At 38.6% G+C, this 20,336-nt stretch overlaps 4 protein-coding genes and 1 long non-coding RNA gene across 11 annotated transcripts; 2 read left to right on the top strand and 3 right to left on the bottom strand.

Moving 5' to 3' along the window:
• Positions 1–732: 732 nt before the first annotated feature.
• Positions 733–6,837, bottom strand: LOC122315949. Of its 4 annotated transcripts, none has more exons than XM_043132317.1 (6): positions 6,700–6,837; positions 6,503–6,574; positions 6,257–6,383; positions 4,852–4,967; positions 3,887–4,229; positions 733–1,077 (listed from the first exon to the last, which is right to left on the bottom strand). In XM_043132317.1, the coding sequence occupies exons 3-6, from the start codon at positions 6,365–6,367 to the stop codon at positions 982–984; spliced, it is 666 nt and encodes a 221-aa protein (XP_042988251.1). In that variant the 5' UTR covers positions 6,368–6,383; positions 6,503–6,574; positions 6,700–6,837; the 3' UTR covers positions 733–981. The 4 variants fall into 4 exon arrangements, with proteins under 4 accessions (XP_042988251.1, XP_042988252.1, XP_042988253.1 ...); XM_043132318.1 differs by having other exon boundaries at positions 6,503–6,565; positions 6,700–6,794; XM_043132320.1 differs by lacking the exon at positions 733–1,077 and adding an exon at positions 2,218–2,571.
• A 65-nt stretch (positions 6,838–6,902) lies between these two features.
• On the top strand, positions 6,903–13,176 carry LOC122315956. The gene is made up of 5 exons (XR_006244204.1): positions 6,903–7,037; positions 8,045–8,118; positions 12,226–12,570; positions 12,681–12,940; positions 13,034–13,176. It is a non-coding gene; the product is annotated as an uncharacterized LOC122315956 (long non-coding RNA).
• Positions 9,298–11,616, bottom strand: LOC122315943 (pentatricopeptide repeat-containing protein ELI1, chloroplastic-like). Its single transcript, XM_043132311.1, has one exon. It carries the CDS (start codon positions 11,336–11,338, stop codon positions 9,455–9,457), a length of 1,884 nt encoding a protein of 627 aa, XP_042988245.1. The 5' UTR covers positions 11,339–11,616; the 3' UTR covers positions 9,298–9,454.
• On the bottom strand, positions 12,098–17,135 carry LOC122315945 (peptide chain release factor PrfB2, chloroplastic). 2 transcript variants are annotated; one of them, XM_043132314.1, is made up of 8 exons: positions 16,465–17,135; positions 15,620–15,832; positions 13,903–14,004; positions 13,578–13,715; positions 13,237–13,304; positions 13,000–13,128; positions 12,712–12,865; positions 12,098–12,576 (listed from the first exon to the last, which is right to left on the bottom strand). In XM_043132314.1, the coding sequence occupies exons 1-8, from the start codon at positions 16,996–16,998 to the stop codon at positions 12,442–12,444; spliced, it is 1,473 nt and encodes a 490-aa protein (XP_042988248.1). In that variant the 5' UTR covers positions 16,999–17,135; the 3' UTR covers positions 12,098–12,441. The 2 variants fall into 2 exon arrangements, with proteins under 2 accessions (XP_042988248.1, XP_042988247.1); XM_043132313.1 differs by having other exon boundaries at positions 13,000–13,304.
• An 80-nt stretch (positions 17,136–17,215) lies between these two features.
• Positions 17,216–20,013, top strand: LOC122315947 (RNA pseudouridine synthase 1). Of its 3 annotated transcripts, none has more exons than XR_006244202.1 (3): positions 17,216–17,696; positions 18,593–19,330; positions 19,436–20,013. XR_006244202.1 is itself a non-coding variant. In XM_043132316.1 (2 exons), the coding sequence occupies exons 1-2, from the start codon at positions 17,291–17,293 to the stop codon at positions 19,261–19,263; spliced, it is 1,077 nt and encodes a 358-aa protein (XP_042988250.1). In that variant the 5' UTR covers positions 17,216–17,290; the 3' UTR covers positions 19,264–20,013. The 3 variants fall into 3 exon arrangements, 1 of the variants encoding a protein (XP_042988250.1); XR_006244201.1 differs by having other exon boundaries at positions 17,217–17,696; positions 19,432–20,013; XM_043132316.1 differs by having other exon boundaries at positions 18,593–20,013.
• The last annotated feature ends 323 nt before the right edge of the window (positions 20,014–20,336 follow it).

Here is a 20,336-nt window from a genome sequence, read left to right as displayed (position 1 = left end):
GGGAGGAAGATTTTACATGCAAACAACAGTTCTAGATGTGGTGCAGTTCAGGCCGGTTGGGTTGAAGCCAAGGCTAGAAATGATGCTGAGAAGTTGAAGGCTTCAAACTTCTGTGCATCATTTCTTAGAATTGGCTCATGGGAGGTGATACCCCAAAATCTGAAAGCTGCAATAAATAAAAGAACAAACTGTTTCTAATTAATGCATGTTGGCTGTAAATATGTGCAGGAAGTTTCTAAACGTGAGGGTGCTTTGGTGGCAAAGTTTTACTATGCAAAGAGAAAACTTGTTTGGGAAATCATGAAGGATGGTTTGAAGAGCAAGATTGAAATACAATGGTCTGATATTCTAGCAATCAGAGCTTCGATCACGCAAGGTCAGCCGGGAATTCTTGAAATCGAGGTTAGTTCTATCATTCGTTTTCAACGAGATTGAGATTTATTAAAGTATGATGTTTAAATTCTTTCTTGTTCGAGTATTATCAACTTTTTTTTTCAGCTTAATACTCCACCTATGTTCTACCAAGAGATTGATCCAATGCCAAGAAAGCATACAATTTGGAAAACTACTTCAGATTTCACTGATGGTCAAGCTCTAATTCACAGGTTTCTACATTTTCCTTCTTTCTTGCTTTTGAATGTGTCTAACTACCAAGTTTTAGTTATTTGTCACAGTTTTTTTAATTTTATAGCCGTGAATATCTCATTCTTTTCTATTTATATAACTCACATATGAATCTTATGGGTACTAGAATTAATGAACTTTGTTGTTGACATGCTATCCTCAGGAGGCACTATATTGAATTTCCTCCTGGAAACCTTGACAAACACTTAGATAAGCTCCTGCAATGCGACAGCCGGATGTCGATGCTGAGCACAAGACCATTCCCAAGTCTACCTTCTCCTTACTTCCACTCAGCTTTCAACAATGAGACAAGACAGCTTTCCATGGATTACAATGGAGATAGGTTAAACATGAACTTCAGCTATCAGTTGCCTTATTACGCGAGTACCCCTTCTCCATTGGCTCTCGTGCAACAAGTTCAGGCGTATGAACAAACCAATCAACCATACTTTCCTGCAAATGATTCAACAGGTAATGAGTTGCGTTTCTTCCTATTCTTAATTATGTTTAAGGTCTTGGCAACTAAAAACAGTACTCTTAACTTTCTTTTATTCTCTTCAAATGTTGTGTGAAGGGATGATTGTGGATTTCACTCCTCAACTAGATGAGAATGTTAGCAACTTAGTACAAGAAAATTCAAGGATGGCAACCTGGAACCAAGTGATGATCCATTCTAAAGATCTTCTAGGAAGAGATCGGATACTAGAGCCATTTTCTAGAGCTATAGAAAACCAAGTGAGAGAGCAGATTCAAGAGCCATTTTCTATAGCTATAGAAAACCAAGGCAGAGATCAGATTCAAGACCCATTTTCAATGGCTATAGAAAACCAAGTTAGAGATCAGATTGATCAAGACCCATTTGCCATAGCTATAAGAAACCAAGTTAGAGATCAGATTCAAGACCCATTTTCAATAGCTATAGAAAACCACATGAGCAATCAGATTCAAGAGCCATTTACTATTGCTATGCCAGCCCAAGTGAATCCAACCATATCTTATCAAAACTACAATATGCCAGCTCCTTATGCTGAGCAAGTAGGGAGTCTTTTCTCAGATATTGATTCATTGAATAATCTTATAAACAAATTCCATGCTGGTGACCCAGAGCTCCAACGCAATACTGGTGACCTAGAGCTTCAATGCATTGATCAGAAAGGGTACATAGCAATGGAAAAGTCATTTTTAAGAGAAGGATACAACAGATGATTTTGAGGATGTGGATCATAGAATAGCAGAAGAATGATGAACAAGCAGCGTGTTGGAATACCTCTGAGGATATAGGTAGTGAAGATAGTGCAGGAGAAATGATGAATGAGACATTGATACCCCATTAAGACTGCAAGCAAGCCTCAAAAACCTCAATACAAGCAGGATAAGACATCAAAATTCATCATAAAGTCCCTTATCCCGTTACAATAATCTTGTAAAACATCAAAGGTTTGGACTTTGTTGATGCAATTTGTATTTAGACTGTAAGAGCAATTTGTCATTCTTCGTATATCGTTGTTGCAATCTCTTGGCATAGTAACTCAAAAATTTTAATATTTACGGTGAATGGAAATAAAATTAATAAATGGACAATGAAGCTGAAGATTTGACCCTAACCCACCCATGTTTCTTTGAGTCGAGGAAAGTACAGCAATAAACAGTGATTTCTAACGCAATCTACAGTTGAAAGCTGCAATATGTCAAATGCATGCATTGGACTTTGACTACTCCGAAAAATTAGATGGAACTTTCCATACCCATTCTCTGTATTCTAATTAGGGAAGTAAGAACATTAGTCAAAAAAGAGAAGCCAAAAACTGTATACTGCCGTTAAGATGGGGGGGCGTTGGCTACACGCGCCACCACACATACTGCTCATGGACTGCGTGTACATGTCAAAGTCCTACACATCTTCAATGCAACTAAGGAGCACTAGACAACCTCAGCTGCTCTTCATGCCTGAAAATAGAAGTGAAATGTTTTGCTCATGGATATGTGCACTAAATGAATCCTCGAGAAGATCCAATTCTACTCAATGATAAAGCAATCAAGCAGAAAGGCTAATTGCTAGGTCACAAATTCACAATAAAAGTAGATTTGACAGTGCCAAAAAAAAAGGAAATAGAAAAGAAAATGCAGGGTCCCAGCCAAAAATGTAGCTGATGCGATTTATCAACGAGGAAAATAAACTTGAAATTTCCAGTACCACAGCTACACCATCCCCCAAAACTGCAGGAACTCGAACAATTAGGTCAACTAGTTTATCAGGACTGAGGAAAACATGCAACCTCCTTGGTAGAACAAACCGTGATATCAGCTCAATTCTTCTTCCAAAGGATAACAGAACTACCATCTCTTGCAATAAAGTATGCCCCTTTACCTAGAATGTTCTAACCTGCTACATTTTATAAGCTGTAAAAAGGACAAAAATAATAAAAGAATGAGAAACAGGTTCCATGATCATGGAGAACGTGTTTCTGCCATACCACAAGGGATCTGTATCTCCACTTGATAATTATGATATCCTGAGATATTTGCTGACGCCACTTTGGAGATCATTGCATTACTCACAAAAGAGACATGTACAAATCCCTGAGCTCCAACAACCTTGGGCTTACAGATTGAATCTCAAATCTTCAGGAAAAAAGCAAAGCTATGCTAATCAAACTATCTCAATAGATTGCCTAGAAGGTTAAAAATAAAAAACTATCTGAATTGGTTTAGGATACCTAGGTCTCTTTCAGTTTTTTTGTGCCATAAGTTTTGGTTAATGCCTTAATGGTCAGAAAATTTTCCTTTGCAAAATCCAAAAATAATACATCTTAGCATGGTATTTTCTACTTCAACATTGTAGCCCAGATAGCATTAATGACTTTTCATTAGCATAGTCAAAGTGAGCCAGCAATTGACCAGAACATATGCTCAAGTACAAGCTTGTGGCATAAACAAAATTAACAACCGTCTATCTACCTTGTATTATAACTAATTCAGGCAGTAAATACAGCTGTTCTTTCAACAAACATTCACAATACTTGCCACAGTTATTAACTACACAAATCAAGTTTACAGCATTCAACAAGCTGCTTAAGTAAACACTTAACACATCAGTTGCCAAATTCATTTCTGTTCAAGTTAGGTCCTAATATTTTCAATTTTATTCCATAAACAGGAATCAAAATCTGGTGATAAATCAAAATCTAGACTAACAAATCATATTTGCAGCAGTCACTTATGTCATCTCATTTGACATGGTAACTCATGTCTTCAAGCTTACTTGAGGTGACTTAGTGGACTCTTCTGGTATGGTTGGAGGATCACCAGACCTGCTTGCAGCTTCATATGCACCTTCTGCATTCATTTCACTAAAATTCCTTTTCTTTGATGCAGAGGGAGAATTCTCCTTTTCCTTGCTTTCATTAGCCAATTCTTTTCCTGTTTCATTCTGATTTTTTTTATTAGGCCAAGTGCCAACATCTTGCAAAGGAAACAATGGAGACTCACGGCCACTCAATCGACAAAATACTCTTTCAACCATCTCGTTAATTTCCTTCCCAAGCCCATTATTGTCTAAAATTAGCTCCCAAACTGATTTAGAAGCCTTTTCAAGCACAGGAGCTCTGCATTCAAACAATATACAAATTGTAAGACACAGAAGCTGCAGTACTGACGAAAAAATTAGTATTATCACATAAAGAGAAGCCTCTTCTAACCATACCAATGCTGGCCATGGCGACATTCTTTGAGATTCAAATAGAGATATGTGTAACAAATTATGGTAAGGTGTCAGTTTTAGAGAGAACAAATGTGGAAAGGACCAAGAAAGATACATCCCCTTCTGAATCAGTAATATTTGACACAATGTAGGTAACTTTGCAACTCCTAAGCAGCAGTTAATATAGATGAGACCATTTAGCCATGGATTCAGCCCACATGCAGGGCATCTACCCCAAAGAAGTCCTCACACCCATTTAGAACTTCCACTCACAACATAATTTAGCCATCCCAAGCAATCATCACAACTCTAATACTCTATATACACTGCATGACCATCTTATTAACTTTTGACACAAGAATTTCACAAAACTTAAAACTCCATCATACAGCCAAAATGCTCCAAGATAACAAAAAAATTTCAAATGGATGATAACAAAAAGTAAGCAAATGCATTTAGCCCAAACCAGGGAGGCTATTCCTATCTTAAAAGACAAGTGAGGACAGTTAAGGCACACAAACACTTACTCAAGTTCCTGTCTCAGTGCATCAAACAGCTCTCTTTTTGTCTGTTTCTCTGCCCCAGGAGTGTTAAGAACTTTACTTTGTTCTGCCATTTTAATAGTGGTATTCTTAAGCTCCTCCTGCAACAAGGAGCATGAACTTAAGTATCTATTCTATTTAAAAGCAACCACACCAGTACTTACTCAGCCAGGGATATGTTTGAAAATTCCAGATTGAAAATGTCACTCCGTTACCAGCATTGGATAACTGCTGATAACTACCTGGCCTAACTGAAAACAGACCCTTATGTAGAGTACAGAAATTGTGACTAAATTACCCGTTGGATTTAGAAAGCATCTCATCTCATCTCATTATTACAACTTTCCCAAATTCCCACACAAAATATAATAAACAATTCAACTTTTTCAAATCCCAAAACAATAATAATATTAAAAAAATAACATTCTAACAATATTTTATTCAACCTTCATCTTTCATCTAAAACCATCTCATCTCATCTCCGAATCCAAACCAAGATTACATATGTGGCATCCTAATTATGAAATAATAATGTCATTGAGATCCAAAAATTAGACAACTAGTGATAACTAGCCAGCTTCAATTGAAAATCAATATGAGCAACAAACTCGATTGCCCTCAAACTCAAAAGATTTCAAAAGTCACCAATAAATCTCTAGACTTGGCTGGTTTAAACTTCTGAACCAGTAGCCCATGTTAGCCTATCGATAGGTTTGATAATTTGCAAAGATCTACAGAAGAAAACAACACAACCCCACTAATTCTAATATCCAACCACACAAACTGCAAATTAGTTCTCGAATTTAAAACAATGGTACTAACACCAGAACTTGAACCAACATATAGCTCATATCATTATATATATATAAAAATACAAATCTATGTAACAACTCATAAAGGACAAAGCACGCACACGCCAGGAAATTCTTTTCTTACCCCCATCAAATGCATTTGGTATGTTTACCATATCACTGCACGGACTTCTTGTATAACTCAGTTTTTTTTTTTTATAAGTTCTTGTATAACTCAGTCTTATTCACAGTACTGCTCTATACTCACATATATACAAATCCACATGCATGTGTCACTCAGAAGAGAATGAGTACAGCTACACAAACATAAATAGACAATGAACACTGAAGATTAACAAAGAAAAAAAAAACCCTAAGCTGGAAGACTTCACTGCTCAAATCCCAATAACTCTCAGGGTATAAAATTAAAAACCCAATACTTTGTTATTTTCCTTGGGCTATCCTACGCTCAATACAATTTTATTACTTATAAAAAGAATAAAAATAAAATTAAAAACCCAAAATTTAGATTACCGAGCCAATAAACAAAAGTGGACCAGGAAAGAAAATAAAAATAGACGGGGAGAGACATTACTTACGTTGGCTTTGAGCTGGTTGATAATCTTCAATCTGAGCGCGTCGATTGTACCATCATTCATTAGCGATTCCAACACATCCTCTGGACTTATCACCGAGGAAGAAGACTCCATCAAATCCGAAAATCACCTGCAAATTATAAAATAAAAATAAATAAATAAAAATCTTTTTGTTTCCAAATCTTTGTTTTTCTACCAAAATGAAATAAAATGAGAGAGAGAGAGAGAGAGAGAGAGAGAATCTCGTACCTGAATCGCTGCGACAAATACCGTTTGTGGATTTCTCTCTCGTTCGTAATTTGCCGTCGACTCCTAAAAATGCTAAAAAATAAATAAATAAATAAAAAATCTTTTTGTTTCCAAATCTTTGTTTCTCTACCAAAATTAAATAAAATGAGAGAGAGAGAGAGAGAGAGAGAGAGAGAGAGAGAGAGAGAGAGAGATACCTGAATCGCTGCGACAAATACCGTTTGTGGATTTCTCTCTCGTTCGTAATTTGCCATCGACTCCTAAAAATGCTCTAGTTTTGTTTTTCTATACAGCAAGACTTCCTTTTCCGGTTTTACTATACATCAACAACTGTTCATTATACACGTGTGGCTTTTTTTTTGTCCTTTACCTGAAACGCGCGTTTTGAATGTAGAACCATCTCAGATTCACTCCCGCGTACGCATCTCCCTCTCCGCAGTGCCCACCCAACGTTCACCCCTCCACTCCTCTGCCCAGCGCCTTTCCCTCTTCCCGGCGCCCTGAGTTCGTCTCTCACCTCTGCACAGCTTCCTAGGTAAATTTTTCCGTCTGTATTATGGTTTCCAGCACCATTCTCCTTCTGTATTATGGTTTATGCTTTGGTACGTGAGAGAGGTGAAGGGAGATGAGTTTGTTTGTGTTATTGATTTTGTGAGATGGGTAATACAATTTTGGGGCTCATGGCATGGAGATGCTTGCAAATTTTCAGAATTTCAGAGTCATGCTATCTGTGGCATTAGATCTGGAAAACCCACTTGATTTCACTAGTAATTGATTCTGTGAGGGAAGAAACCAACATTAATCTTGAATACCGTCTCCGTGTCTCAAAATTGGCAATAATCTTGAATTTATTTCCATTGAAGCTGCGATATGTGTTACCTAGAGAAGAAGAAAACAGCATTACTTAAAAAAGATAGCAAGAAACCAGGTGAATGCATTAAAAATGACCCTGTTTGATGTGCTTTTAAATATTTACTCTTCTTGAATTGTTAAAGAAATTGATATTTGACATCTTAACTGAAGTTTTATAGGATACAACTAAGAGTAGAGTGCACTGGAAGTTGTTAGTTGAAGCCACCACTGTGTCTGTAATTGCACATTGCCAGCTTCAGTGATTATCGGGTTTACTCTAAGAATGTAGACACATTGTACCAGACATCATTTTTCTTTTTCCCTCTTCATTTTTTGGCTGTTGTTGACGATTGTTTGTGGAAACTGCTTCTGGAGTAAATGATAATATATTTCCATGCCCAGATTCGTTTAATGTGCATGATATTACATGCAGAACTGCAACAGATACAGATTTTTTTTAGGTAATCAAGAAGTCTTATTCATAAAAGTAGGCAATGCCAAGTATCAGACACAGAAATATGAAAACCGAAATATACTATGTATTCATTCATGTTTTTACTTATTTATTTATTTATTTAGTAAGTCCCGTGTACTTGGCTTTGTCTTTTTCAATAAAATTCATATTTACCGGAAAAAAAAAAAAAAAAGTTTGATAATCTAATATATGTTGTTGATTATGTTTCTGTACAGTGCATCATTTGACTCAACAGTGAATTTATGGGATGTGGAACTTGGGAAACTTATCCACAGCTTGAAAGACACAGGTCCGTCGTTGATGTTCTAAGAAGGAAATGATAACTGCGCCTTAGATACTTTTGAATTTACTAATGCTTTAAATTGGAAATCCAGATATCCTGTATACTCCGTTGCATTTAGCCCAAATGATGAGTATTTGGTAGGGGTGCTACCCGTATGGTAGAACCCCCCCCCCCCCCCCCTCCCCCGTTCCCCCGGCGGCATGGGGTGGATGGAAAAATTTTTCTCTGTTTTCGGTGTGCGGGGCGGGATATCCCGTCTCGCATGACGGGATACAGTGTGAGGGGCAATCCGTCCGGCACTCCCTTCTGGGCTAAAAATGGCCCAGAAGCAATGTCTGGACCGAAAATTGCCCAGAAACCTCAGCAATTGGTTAAAAATAGCCCACAAGCTTATATTTTTTGCCCAAAAAAAACTTGTAGGCCATTTTCAGCTCATAAAATTATAAGTAAAAGGAAAAAAAAATTAAAAACCAGATTAAAAAAAAATGTTATGAATGGTAATTAATTTTATGACTAAAATTCACTGTTGAGTCAAATGATGCACTGTACAGAAACTAGTCTAAGAGTAGTACCTTATGTATATAATAAATACAGTTTATATATGAAACGACGCCGTTTTGTAATGGACAAAACGGTGCTATTTCATTTAGTGGGTTAATGAATAAACCAGTTTATAGATAAAACGGCGCCGTGTTGTCATGTACAAAACGACGTCGTTTCATATATAAACTATATTTATTATATACATATATATAATACAATATATATTATATATATAAGTAAACGGGGCGGGATGGGGAAAAACAGACCGGGGGGAGGCTGTATCCGTCCCCCGCCCCGCATATGCGGGGGCGGGGCGAACGGGACAGAGCAGCGGGTTCCGGAGCCCGGCTGCCCACCCCTAGTATTTGGCCAATGAATCCCTTGATAGATCAATGCACATCTGGTCATTGAAGGAAGGCAAGATTGTTAAAACGTACACTGGGAATGGGGGCGTATTTGAAGTTTGCTGGAACAACTAGAACAGTGACAAGGTTGCTGCATGTTTTGCCAATAACATAGTTTGTGTTTTGGATTTCAAAAAACTATCTGTTTGAATTTATTTATTGATTTTTTTAAAAAATCCAGTTGAAAATCTGCATATTGGCACATAAAATATTATCACGAACGTGGAAGTCAATTACATCGGCTAATATAAAATGCTTGTTTTAAATTTTTGTACAATTGTTTTAGGTCCTGCAATAAGTGGTGCATTTACGCACCTACTTGTAAATGGCAGAACTCATTAGAATACTGCAGAGACAGTCTTCTAAACGAGCTGTTGAGATCGATATATTACACTTCACCAGTAATCACCACAAGAACACGAACCGTTCACAAAGTGGTGAAATCGGTTTCGATCCCTCATTACAATCTTACGTCCGGTGATTTTTGAAATCAACTTGGTCACAGCATGACAGTCCAGACATACCCGAAGGTTCTTTACAATCTTGATTGTACTTCCTGGTTGAGTGCTGATGAGCCCAAAAGCAATAGCTAGCTTCTCACTGTGAACTTCAAGGGATTGCTCTTTTTCTCTCTCCCCAAGATCATGTAACACTATTTCTGTGTGTGGGGTGTGACCGTGCGCTCTGAGCCAATTATTTATCTCCTCTAACATCATGTAGATTTCCTTGCTTTTTGGGTGTCTCCTATCTCCGGCAAGAAACTCGTGCACCATATTATTCACTTCAATTGAGCTGCATCCAGGCTCCTTCTCAACCCCACCAAGTTTCATTAAGGTCCTCACCCTTGCCACCCCCTCCCAGTTGCCGGTGGCTGCATATATGTTTGAAAGCAGAACATATGTTCCTGAATTTGCAAGATTCTTGCCAACCAGATACTCGGCAATTTCCTCTCCCAAAGCAATGTTACCATGGAGCCTGCAAGCCCCTAGTAAAGTGCCCCATAAGACAGGATCCGGCTCAATCTTCATGCCTTTGACAAGCAAATATGCTTCTTTTAAATGGCCAGCACGGCCAAGAAGATTTACCATACACCCATAGTGCTCAATCTTAGGTTCAATCCCATATTCATCTTTCATTGAATAGAAGAATCTCCATCCCTCGCTGATCAAACCTGCATGGCTACAAGCGCTCAACAAGGCGATGAAAGTTATATCAGAAGGGTGGTGTCCAACTGCACACATTTCACGAAACAACCGCAAAGCATCTCGGCTAAATCCATGCATTGCATACCCCACAATCATTGAGTTCCAAGCCACGACATCCTTGTCTTTGATCCTATCAAAAACTAAACGCCCATCTTCCAAACTACCACACTTGCTATACATATCAACCAACGCGGTACCCACACGAACATTGATGTCAATCCTATTATTCTCAATATAAGAATGAAGCCATCTACCAGACTCCAAAGCTCCGAGCTGCCCACAAGCAGAGAGTGAAGCCAGTACAGTCACTTCGTTAGGCTTAACTCTCGCTGCCAACATCTGTCTAAACAATAACAAAGCCTCATTTGGCATCCCATTCTGAGCATACCCATCAATGATCGCATTCCAACAAACCACATCCCTGTCCTCCATGTCTTCGAACAATAGTCGGGCCTTGTCAAGCTCCCCATGCTTTGCATAACATGTAATCATAGCCGTCAAAGAAACCAAACTCTTCTCAGGCATAGTATCAAACAGCTGTTGCGCGGACACCAGATCCCCCCCTCTAGCATAAACGTCAACAAGGCCGGTCCTAACATACGAATCCGAATCAAACCCAAGTCTGATCGTTTGGGAATGAAGAGCCTTTCCAGGTTCGATAGGGCAGGATTTCAAGAGCGAAGAGAAGGTGAAGCAATTGGGTTCGACATCATGAATCAGCATTTGTGCGTAGTAGAAGAGTGCTTGGTCGTGCAGACCGCGTTGTGCGTGGCCATGAACAATGGAGGTCCAGAAGAACACATTCCGGTTACGGGTACGTTCGAAAAGGGCTAGAGAATAGTCGAGGCGACCAATAGAGGAGTAAGCACGCTGGAGCTTGAAATTCAAGACGGGGTGATGGTGGAGGCCATGGCGGAGGAGGACGGCGTGGACTTGGAGAAGGTGGTTGATGGATTTAGACTTGTCGATAAGGAAAGTGAGTCTGTCTACTGTTGGGGATTGGTGAGTAGTAGAGGTGGACAGTGGTAGTGGCGGCGGCGGCCGTGGGGTGGTGAAAAGCGGGGTCGAAGACATTATTGTGTCACCGGTAGATTATTTCCTCCCCTTATATTGCTTTCTCACCTTTGCAAAGACATCACTGTGCTTGGCCAACAATCAACATTCGAGATCAGCGTGACGACTTCGGAATCAACGTAATCGACGACTTCGGAATCAACGTAATCGATCACGAGTGATGCCTGATGGGTGTTCGATGGAGCTGAGCTGATCCACTCCTCCCTTGGGGAGCCAGTCGACAAGCTGATTAAAGAGATAAGAGTAAACGGAGATGAATAGAGTCAATAGACGGTCCGTTCAATATCTACTTCCTAGTTTTTAAACGGACTAGTGGTTACTTGTAAGTTATACGACGTCGTATTTCTTTTTTACTTCTTATCTTTCGCCCAAATTATGTGGTAGAAAATTTTTATCCACAAATAATATCAGTTTCTGAAGCTTAAAGCGTAAGATTAATTTAAAATAAAATAATTTATCAATAAATATTTTCAAATAACAAAATATTTTGTTTTCCCTCTTGTTAAACATTATTATCTTGACATCAAATAATTAAATAATAAATAATAGATAATAAATAATTTTTCAATTATTCAAATGATTTGATGTCGATTCACAACATTACTATTAAATAAATAGATAACTAAATGAAGACATTTTAATCCGACTATATCCATATCGGTTCCCATTGCCAAAATTTAGTGCCATTAATCTTTCATTCAAAAAAAACATCCCAAATGGAGAATTATCAGTAATTAAAAAAAAAAAAATGGAGAATCATTATCCAATGCTGATTCTGCTCATCATCTCACCTTCAAATTTTATCAATATGTATGCACTCTATGACAAGGCCTGCTTTAACAACAATGTATAATCTTACATCATGTCATATTTGTATGTGAAGACAGGCATATCTGTTGAAGAAAATCCTTTAGATATTACAGAGAATCAATTGTATTCTTTCTCCACGACAATCAAAATCCCACGCCTGAACCTCCCGGATGTCGTTGTAGCTGATTGTCTTGCTAGTCAAGATCTGGCCTCTAATTATCGGATGCCCAAGCATGCACGGACTTAGCTCTGCTGACAATATGCACGATGCCAAAGAAATCCAGCAACTAAATTCACCGACCATCTTCATCTTTATCCAAGGAAGCTGATAAATAGCTCAGGATGAATCCATCCAGATCTCCTTCAAGGACAGAATCAGGATCCGAAACTTCATAGCTGGTTCGGAGATCTTTAACCATGCGGTAAGGCTGCATTGCAAATCTTAATGGAAGTTAAGTGATGCTTACATGGTCAATGGTACCAAACTAGTTAATGAAAGAAAGTCTTTTTTTCTTTTTTCTTTTTTTGATAGGTAGTTAATGAAAGAAAGTCTTATTGCATACATGAAGCACATAACTACGTATCTGGCTGCCCCAAGTAATGTCAGTGAGTGATTGTGTATGTTGCGCATTCATCTGAGCCTGGCGAGCCATCTCAAGCTGGTCCACTCGAGACTGAAGCACGGCCATTGCTGAAGCCTTGTTTTGATGTTGTGATCTGTGTTCAGAACAAAATTGTATCTTTTGGAATTGAGACTTCGAAATCCACCCAACAAAAAACTAAAGCAGGAAGGTATAGTTTTTTTTTTTTTCCCTTTAAAAAAAACCCTTCTTCACAGGAAAATTTCTTACCTTTCATTTTGACAAGTGGCAGAAATTCCTGTAGGAATGTGAACTATCCTCACAGCACTCTCAGTCGTATTAACATGCTGGCCACCAGCTCCCCCAGCACGAAATCGCTCAATACGGAGATCAGAGTCACTAATTTGTACATGGGTAGATCCATCACCCGAGATTGGAATTACAGCAACAGCAGCAAATGAAGTATGTCGACGCTTATTACTGTCAAAGGGTGAGATTCGTACCAACCTGTGCACTCCTACTTCTGCTTTGGCATATCCAAAAGCATATTCACCATCCACCTTGATTGTTGCTCGCTGAAAGTGCAGATAAATTTAAAATCAGAATAATACTTGAGTTTAAACAATAGCTCCTAGCAAAGACTAACAAGCAGACCACCAAACAGGCTTGACAGACATTTAAATTCACAAACAAGCATACGGCAGCATTATCAACTGTTGAATAATAGAGCAGTTAGGTTGCTTCGAATAGTTTTGTACTGATTTCCTTCTTTATAGGGTAAGTAATACATAATGAAAAATAAATATAATTGAAAATAAGGGTGAGAAAAAACTGGTAAGTAGATGAACCTTGATTCCGGCAATCTCACCAGACATTTCATCCACCACGGTGACTTTATATCCACGTCGCTGAGCCCACATTTTATACATCTGCATGACCATTGCTGCCCAATCCATGCTCTCGGTACCACCAGCTCCAGCTTGAACCTATGTGGTGGACATACAAGCACAGTATTGTTACCAGTAAACAAGGAGAAGAAAAAAATATATAGATATAAACTGAGGTGAAATCTCATGATATCAAGATTCAGATAGGGGACTTGAAGACACATGGAAATTTGGTACAGAAACATGAAATGAACTTAAAAGGCTATTGTTACACTAAATAAAAAACCTCTATGTAACAAGAGCAGGAATCCTGCTCCCCAGATAACATAGCTTGAAGCTCTTTCTCTTTTGAATTCCTCCTCATCCTAAGCAAAGCTTTCAATGATTCCTGCAAAGAGAAGGCAAGCAACACGTATAAAGTTAGTATCTAGATTATAAGAAAAAATCTCCAAGCGTACATTGTGCTTTAAAAGAAAAGGTTGAACATTAACAATAGGATTCAACATCCAAAAAACATTTTTTTTTTTAATAGGTAATCAATAAGTTTTATTCATAAAAGAAGGCAAGACATTAGGAGACATTGGGACATCTTCATAAGACATGAACATATTGTGATGGGCAACGGCTCTCGTGTTAGAATTTGGTATAACAAATGGTGTGGTCAACGAAGTCTCCAAGACACCTTCCCTGCCAATTTGAGCTCACGCAAGCAAAGGATGTAGTGATAGCTGATCTCTTGATTTTTTCTAGTGGCTCCCCTTAATGGAATGTAGATTTCACTAGGGCAGCCCAAGATTGGGAGTTGGAGGCTATCTCAAAGTTCTATGCGACACTGTATTCCGTAAGCATGACCGAGAGTATCATAGATAAGATGAACTAGAGCCCCTCCAAGAAAGGTAGATTCACTGTCAGATTATTTTACCAAGTTCTAACGAGCCATGGAAAGACCATGTTCCCATGTAAGAGTATATGACAAACGAAAGCTCCTTCAAAAGCAGCATTCTTCATCTAAACAACATCATTGGACAAGATTCTCACCACAGAAAATTTAAGGAAACATCAGGTAATGGTGTTGGACTGGTGTTGCATGTGTAAGAAGAATGGTGAATCTGTAGATTATCTACTTTTACATTGCAAGGTGACAAGGACCATGTGGAATGCTTTCTTTGCGGGAATTGGACTATCATCGGTCATGCCTCTTTGACTGGTGGATTTCCTAGCAAGCGGGAGAGGCCTCCAAGGTAATTTGCAAGTGGCAACAATCTGGAGAATGGTTCCTATATGTATGTGTTAGTGTATTTGGTGGAAAGAAATGATAGAAGCTTCAAAGATTGCGAGAGAACAATGGAGGAGATTAAATTTTTCTTTTTTAAATCATTGTTCTTATGGGTAGGGACCAATGTTTGTAATGGGATAAATGTCCATGATTTTCTACTTTCAATTGTAAACTCTAGTTAGGTACTTCTCATGTATACTCCCTGTCTAGTGAGCTTTGCCCACTTTTAATGAATAAAACTTCTTGATTACGAATAAAAAATTCATAAGAGAAGGCAAAGCCCAAGTACACACAGGATTCAACATCCAAAAACCTGACAATGGCCATTTAGTTTGCTCCAAGAAAGCTAAATTTATGATAATCTTATTGTCTTGTCCATAGACACACACACACCCCCACACCTATCAATCTTAGTTACTCTTCAAGACAACTAAAACAAGGCCGATTTCCACGAAATTATTCACATTGTGCACTGAATCAGGTTCTCACCAGTGTTAGTGGTATTTAGGCATTATACTGTGTATACTCCATGTGGATGGCGGCTACGCCTATTTCTATTAATAACGTTTAACTTTTACTTCCATAAAATAAAAATAAATAAATAAACTACTCTATACTTACCATATACTTATGTAAAACCATCAGAAAGAAAGGATCAAGTTTTGCAAAATAGTTCAAAATCATAAAATAGAATGAACACACATGCCTAGATAAAGGAAGTGCCCACCGATTCCATCTCTGGATCATTCTCTTCACGAGCAAGGTTAATCATATCAATATGCTCTAGCAATTCTCGCTCAAATGCCCTCACCGCTTTCATTTTACCCATGAGTGAACCATGTTCGCGACTTATCTTCCCTGCATGCACAGGATCATCCCAAATATCTGGCTTATTCAGCTGCATTGATAACAAATCCAACCTGACCACCAATTTTTTCCACTGCCACCATACATAGGAAAAGAAATCACGTTGCCATGAAATAGGTCATACAAATCCAATATCAAAACTTGTTTCAACTCTTATAATCAGAGAAGTAAAGCAAAATTATACATCACAGTCTAGAATCAACTGAAAAACAGTCCAGAACAAGTACAAATTACCTAGTGAGAATCTCAATGTATATACAAAATTAAGCTTAAAATTTTCTTATAGTTTGCTTTGGACGAATAACAGAAGTCAATTAAGAATTTTTTTCTGAAAATGAAACACAGTCAAAAGGTACATCAAAGTCGTTCTTGAAAAACCTCTTACGATCAGAAAGACTATTTCAAACTAAAAGAAAAATCACTCAAATAACAATTCAAGAGTGTGGCAGACCTCAATATAGCGAACCCAAGAATTATTGAACTTCTAACATCGTTAGAATATAGATGAAATGATTGAATTCATTTCCGGTAGTCCACTTAAGTTTTGAGATAGATAGTGATTTTAAATGGTACAAGAGTAGTGTGTTTGAACCTGATACTTTACCCCATCTCGATTACAAACTTACATGTTGAGAATGAGTGGACTGTTAAAATATAAATTAAGGATTAGATTCAATAATTGCCATCAGCTTAAGTTTATCATACCTTCAACCGCTTCTTGATTAGATGAATGGATTGAGCAATGGCAGCAGCATGACTTTTCCAATCACTCTCAGTCTCATCGAGAATTGGCCAATTACTAGTTACAATTCCCTCCACTGTGAGCCCGTCAGCAGTTGAGTGCTGCACAGCAGCTTCAGTACAAAAATATTGAAATGGCGTCAAAATCGATGGATTTTGGTGAAATTGACAAGGGTTTTTGCTGCTTGGAATTGCACGAGAACAAAACCCAGAAAATTCGCGCCGGAAAATGGGAGATCCGGAAGTTGAAATAGGCTTCTCAGACACCGAAGGTGTTGAAGGGAGGGGAATTTGGTGAGACCCATGCCTGTTAATGGGAGACCTAGATGGTGACATATGGTTTTCTGATACTGAATGCGAGAATCGGATAGGCCCAGATGGGGTTTCTGTGGTTGTGTGTGAAATAGGAGACCCAGACGAGAATAGGAAGGAAGTTCTACGATTATAGATGGAATTTATGTATATTCCAAATGATTTTCTGCAAGCAAGAAACGACATTTTTTTTCTCTTTTTTTTGGATTAGGAAGACCAATTGGGGAACACAATTGAATTTCTCTTTTTTATATTTTGATGGATTGAAGTATTAGGGTTTATGTTGGAGGTATGAAGAGGTTTAGGGCTCTCAGCCTCAGGGTTTAGACTGCCCATGAAACGACGACGTGTTTAGTTTTCCATATATTTGACTATTTGAGTCCTCGGAAACAGAATTAAAAAACAAATCGTCGCTTCGCTTTAAGAACTCCGAAAAGTCGCCACTACAATTAACACTTCGAAGAAGTAAAATTTCCAAATGCCACTCCCTTCCTGTCTTCAACCCTTACCCACCACGAACTTCCTCTCGAGGTTCCCCAAGCCCCTCTTCCCTCTCAGCTGCCTGACAACCGCCTCCCCCGCCATGTCTAACCAACCCGGCCCAACAAAACCCACTTCTGAAAACACCCTCCAAACCCCACAAAATTACCCCGTGCCACTCTCTCCCCCACTGCCTCCCATCTCCAAGAGCGTAGAGCTCAACAGAGCCGAGTCTGCCTCCTCTAAGTCCAGTCTCTTTGCTCTCTCTAGAACCCATGTGGTGTATGAGGACGAATGGCTCATTGCAGTGAACAAGCCCCAGGGGGTCTACTGTGAGAGCGTGTTGGCCTCCGTCCCTCAACTTCTCTGTGACGCGGCCGAGTCTGATGGACGACTCAGTGAAGGTCTGCTCAGATTCTCTTCTCCCTCTTTTCTCTTTTTTTTCCCCCCTCCTTTGTGGCTGGTTTTGAAACTTCTTTTATTTCTTGATTGATTTCTATAAAGTACACATTCCAGAAAATTGACGTTTGGTTTTAGAGGTTCACTAAATTCAAGCGAAGTCTACCGATTGATGAACCGTAGGTGTGGCTTTTTAATTTTCCACACTGAAAATTCTTTTATCGAAGTGTATCTGATTGTTGAGAAACAAAACCACTATCTTTTTGTCTGTCTATGTAAGGCCATTGCCCATTATCAAATACAAGAAGTTGACATTACAGAGTAACTGGATGCTTGATAGAATTCGATTGACTTGGACAGTTTCTTCTAAATGCTAGGCTGCATTTCGAGTTTGCTTCTGGATAAAATGAGCTTCCTTAATATATTTGGAAATGACTTGAGTCCTTCTGCAAAAAAAAAGTTGGAGATTGATTTGAAGTAAATCCCATAAATGGCCAATTGTGAATTAGCCGGACAAAAAATGAACTCTTTCATGTGTGCTTTTTGGGAAAGCTGTATGGGTTATCTAGAGATCTCTTCATTCACATAGGGTTTCAATTAATAGAACTTATACCAATGTCGTAAATGAGATTATTAGGAATATTTGATGTTTCAAGTCACGAGGCAATCTAACCTGTACAGAGCTTACTGTAAATGGGACCATTCTGAATATTAGACGTTTCAAGTCGCTAGGCATGCCATTTAATATCTATGATATTCTGTAAGCTGCAAGCCATAAAGTTGATTGGATGTGCAAATTCTGAAAATTCTATAATAAAGATGGAAGATTAATATTGCTTTCTGATAGCTTAAGTCAGCCATTTCTTGAATATGGAACCAAATTAAAATGTTTCAATGTCAGGGACCAAGATCATCAAGTCTCCAGAGCTTCATCTTGCTAACCGACTTGATCGTGACACCACTGGGGTTATGCTGATAACAAAGTCCCACAAAGTAGCTTCTAAGCTTGTCCAGGCATTCACTAATCACAAGGTTACCAAAACATACATTGCTCACTGTGTTGGTCCAGCTCCAAAATGGGAAAAAATAACCATTAAATCAGGTCATGGCAGGTCAAAGTTTGGGGCCTGGCGTGTTTATGCTGCATCAGATGTTGGTCGGATGCTACCGGGTGGATCAGTAGTCAGAGACATGGAAACATCATTTGAAGTATTATCAATAAATGGACAAGGGAGCTTCAAAGAGCCATCTGAATTTAGGAAAGATGAAGAAAACACTATTGTGGTTGAAGAGAGAGCTGTAATAGACAGCGATATAAAGAAGGATGAGATATTGGTAAGAGCTTATCCTCGAAGTGGAAGAACACATCAAATTCGCTTACATTGTCAATATCTTGGAATTTCCATCAGAGGGGACGTGAAATATGAAGGTGTCTATGAGTGGAAAGGGAGAACTTATGATGGCCATGAACTTCATGCGGAGAGCTTATCATTTGAGCACCCTGTTACTGGTATTCCTATCATGTTTCAAGCACCTCTACCTCTATGGCCCAGCCAGGCATTGCAGCAATAATATTAAAATGAAGTTGATGTCTTTGGCATGGCCTTCTACGGCTTAGGAAGATTCTCACAACATTCAGGTGAGAAAATATTATATTAGACATTTTGGTTTTCTGAGTTGCAAATGGAAGCTTTTTAGGTGGATATGATGCTAATGCTTTCTGGTTGGTGTCATGTATAGCCAGTTAATGCTTATGGGGTTAGCGTCTCCCCCTTTCTATCGCCAGACTGTGTTATACCTAAAAGGTCCATTGCTAAAAGCAAAAGTTGAGGACTTCAAGTGGAATCCCGTCTGTTGCAATTGCTGTGTTTGCCTTGCCATCACTCCCCTCTGTCAGCCGTCACAAAAAAGATTCGAAACCTCGTCATTTGGGCATCACTTTTCCCAAAGCGACTTTTGAAGAGGTTGTGGCAAGTGTCTTAGGAATTCATATGCATAAAGAGGTTATGCTGAGATTATCGACATCATGAGCTCTCTTTTCTGATTTGAAAGTTTAATTCATGAGAAAACCATCTGATCAGTTTCCTATATCAATATAATTTTCTCTTCTTTCCGACATTTTGGGGCATGAAGTCTCAGTTACCAATTACCTAGGAAATGCAGAGTTTGTTACTCTGCCACTTTTGTGCACATTTTTGTCAAATGTATTTGCTGAGCTTCTTTTTCTGTTGTTAAATATCTGTCTACTTGGACAATCGTATGTTATGGTTAGATATTGTATAATTGGCATATGGATCAGCTGACAAGAAGTGTTTGGGACAATTGTATGATAGTTTTGCTTTGTCTTAGATGAACAAAGATTTTCTCACTCAATATTCTGTAAAGTGAAAAAGGGCACTGATTCATCTGCATTCTGCAAGTAATCAGGGACTACTTTGACAGATTCATTGGAAACCCGAGGTAGGTCAGGGCTGATATATATTGGTGAAGCCTACAGAAAATATAACAAGTCCATCTTTTGTGGTTTATTCAATATCGGTGAATATTGCTTGCAGGAGCGCCATACAGACTCGTAAAGATGGGATGAAGTATAAACAGGAAATGTTTGAGACGCCTGAGGTTCATGTCTATTAGAGTAGATACCT

Source organism: Carya illinoinensis, chromosome 7, assembly GCF_018687715.1.
Source record: "Carya illinoinensis cultivar Pawnee chromosome 7, C.illinoinensisPawnee_v1, whole genome shotgun sequence".
Taxonomy (NCBI): Eukaryota; Viridiplantae; Streptophyta; class Magnoliopsida; order Fagales; family Juglandaceae; genus Carya; species Carya illinoinensis.
The sequence above is the reverse complement of the archived record's forward strand: the minus strand, read 5'-3'. Positions and strand labels throughout refer to the sequence as shown.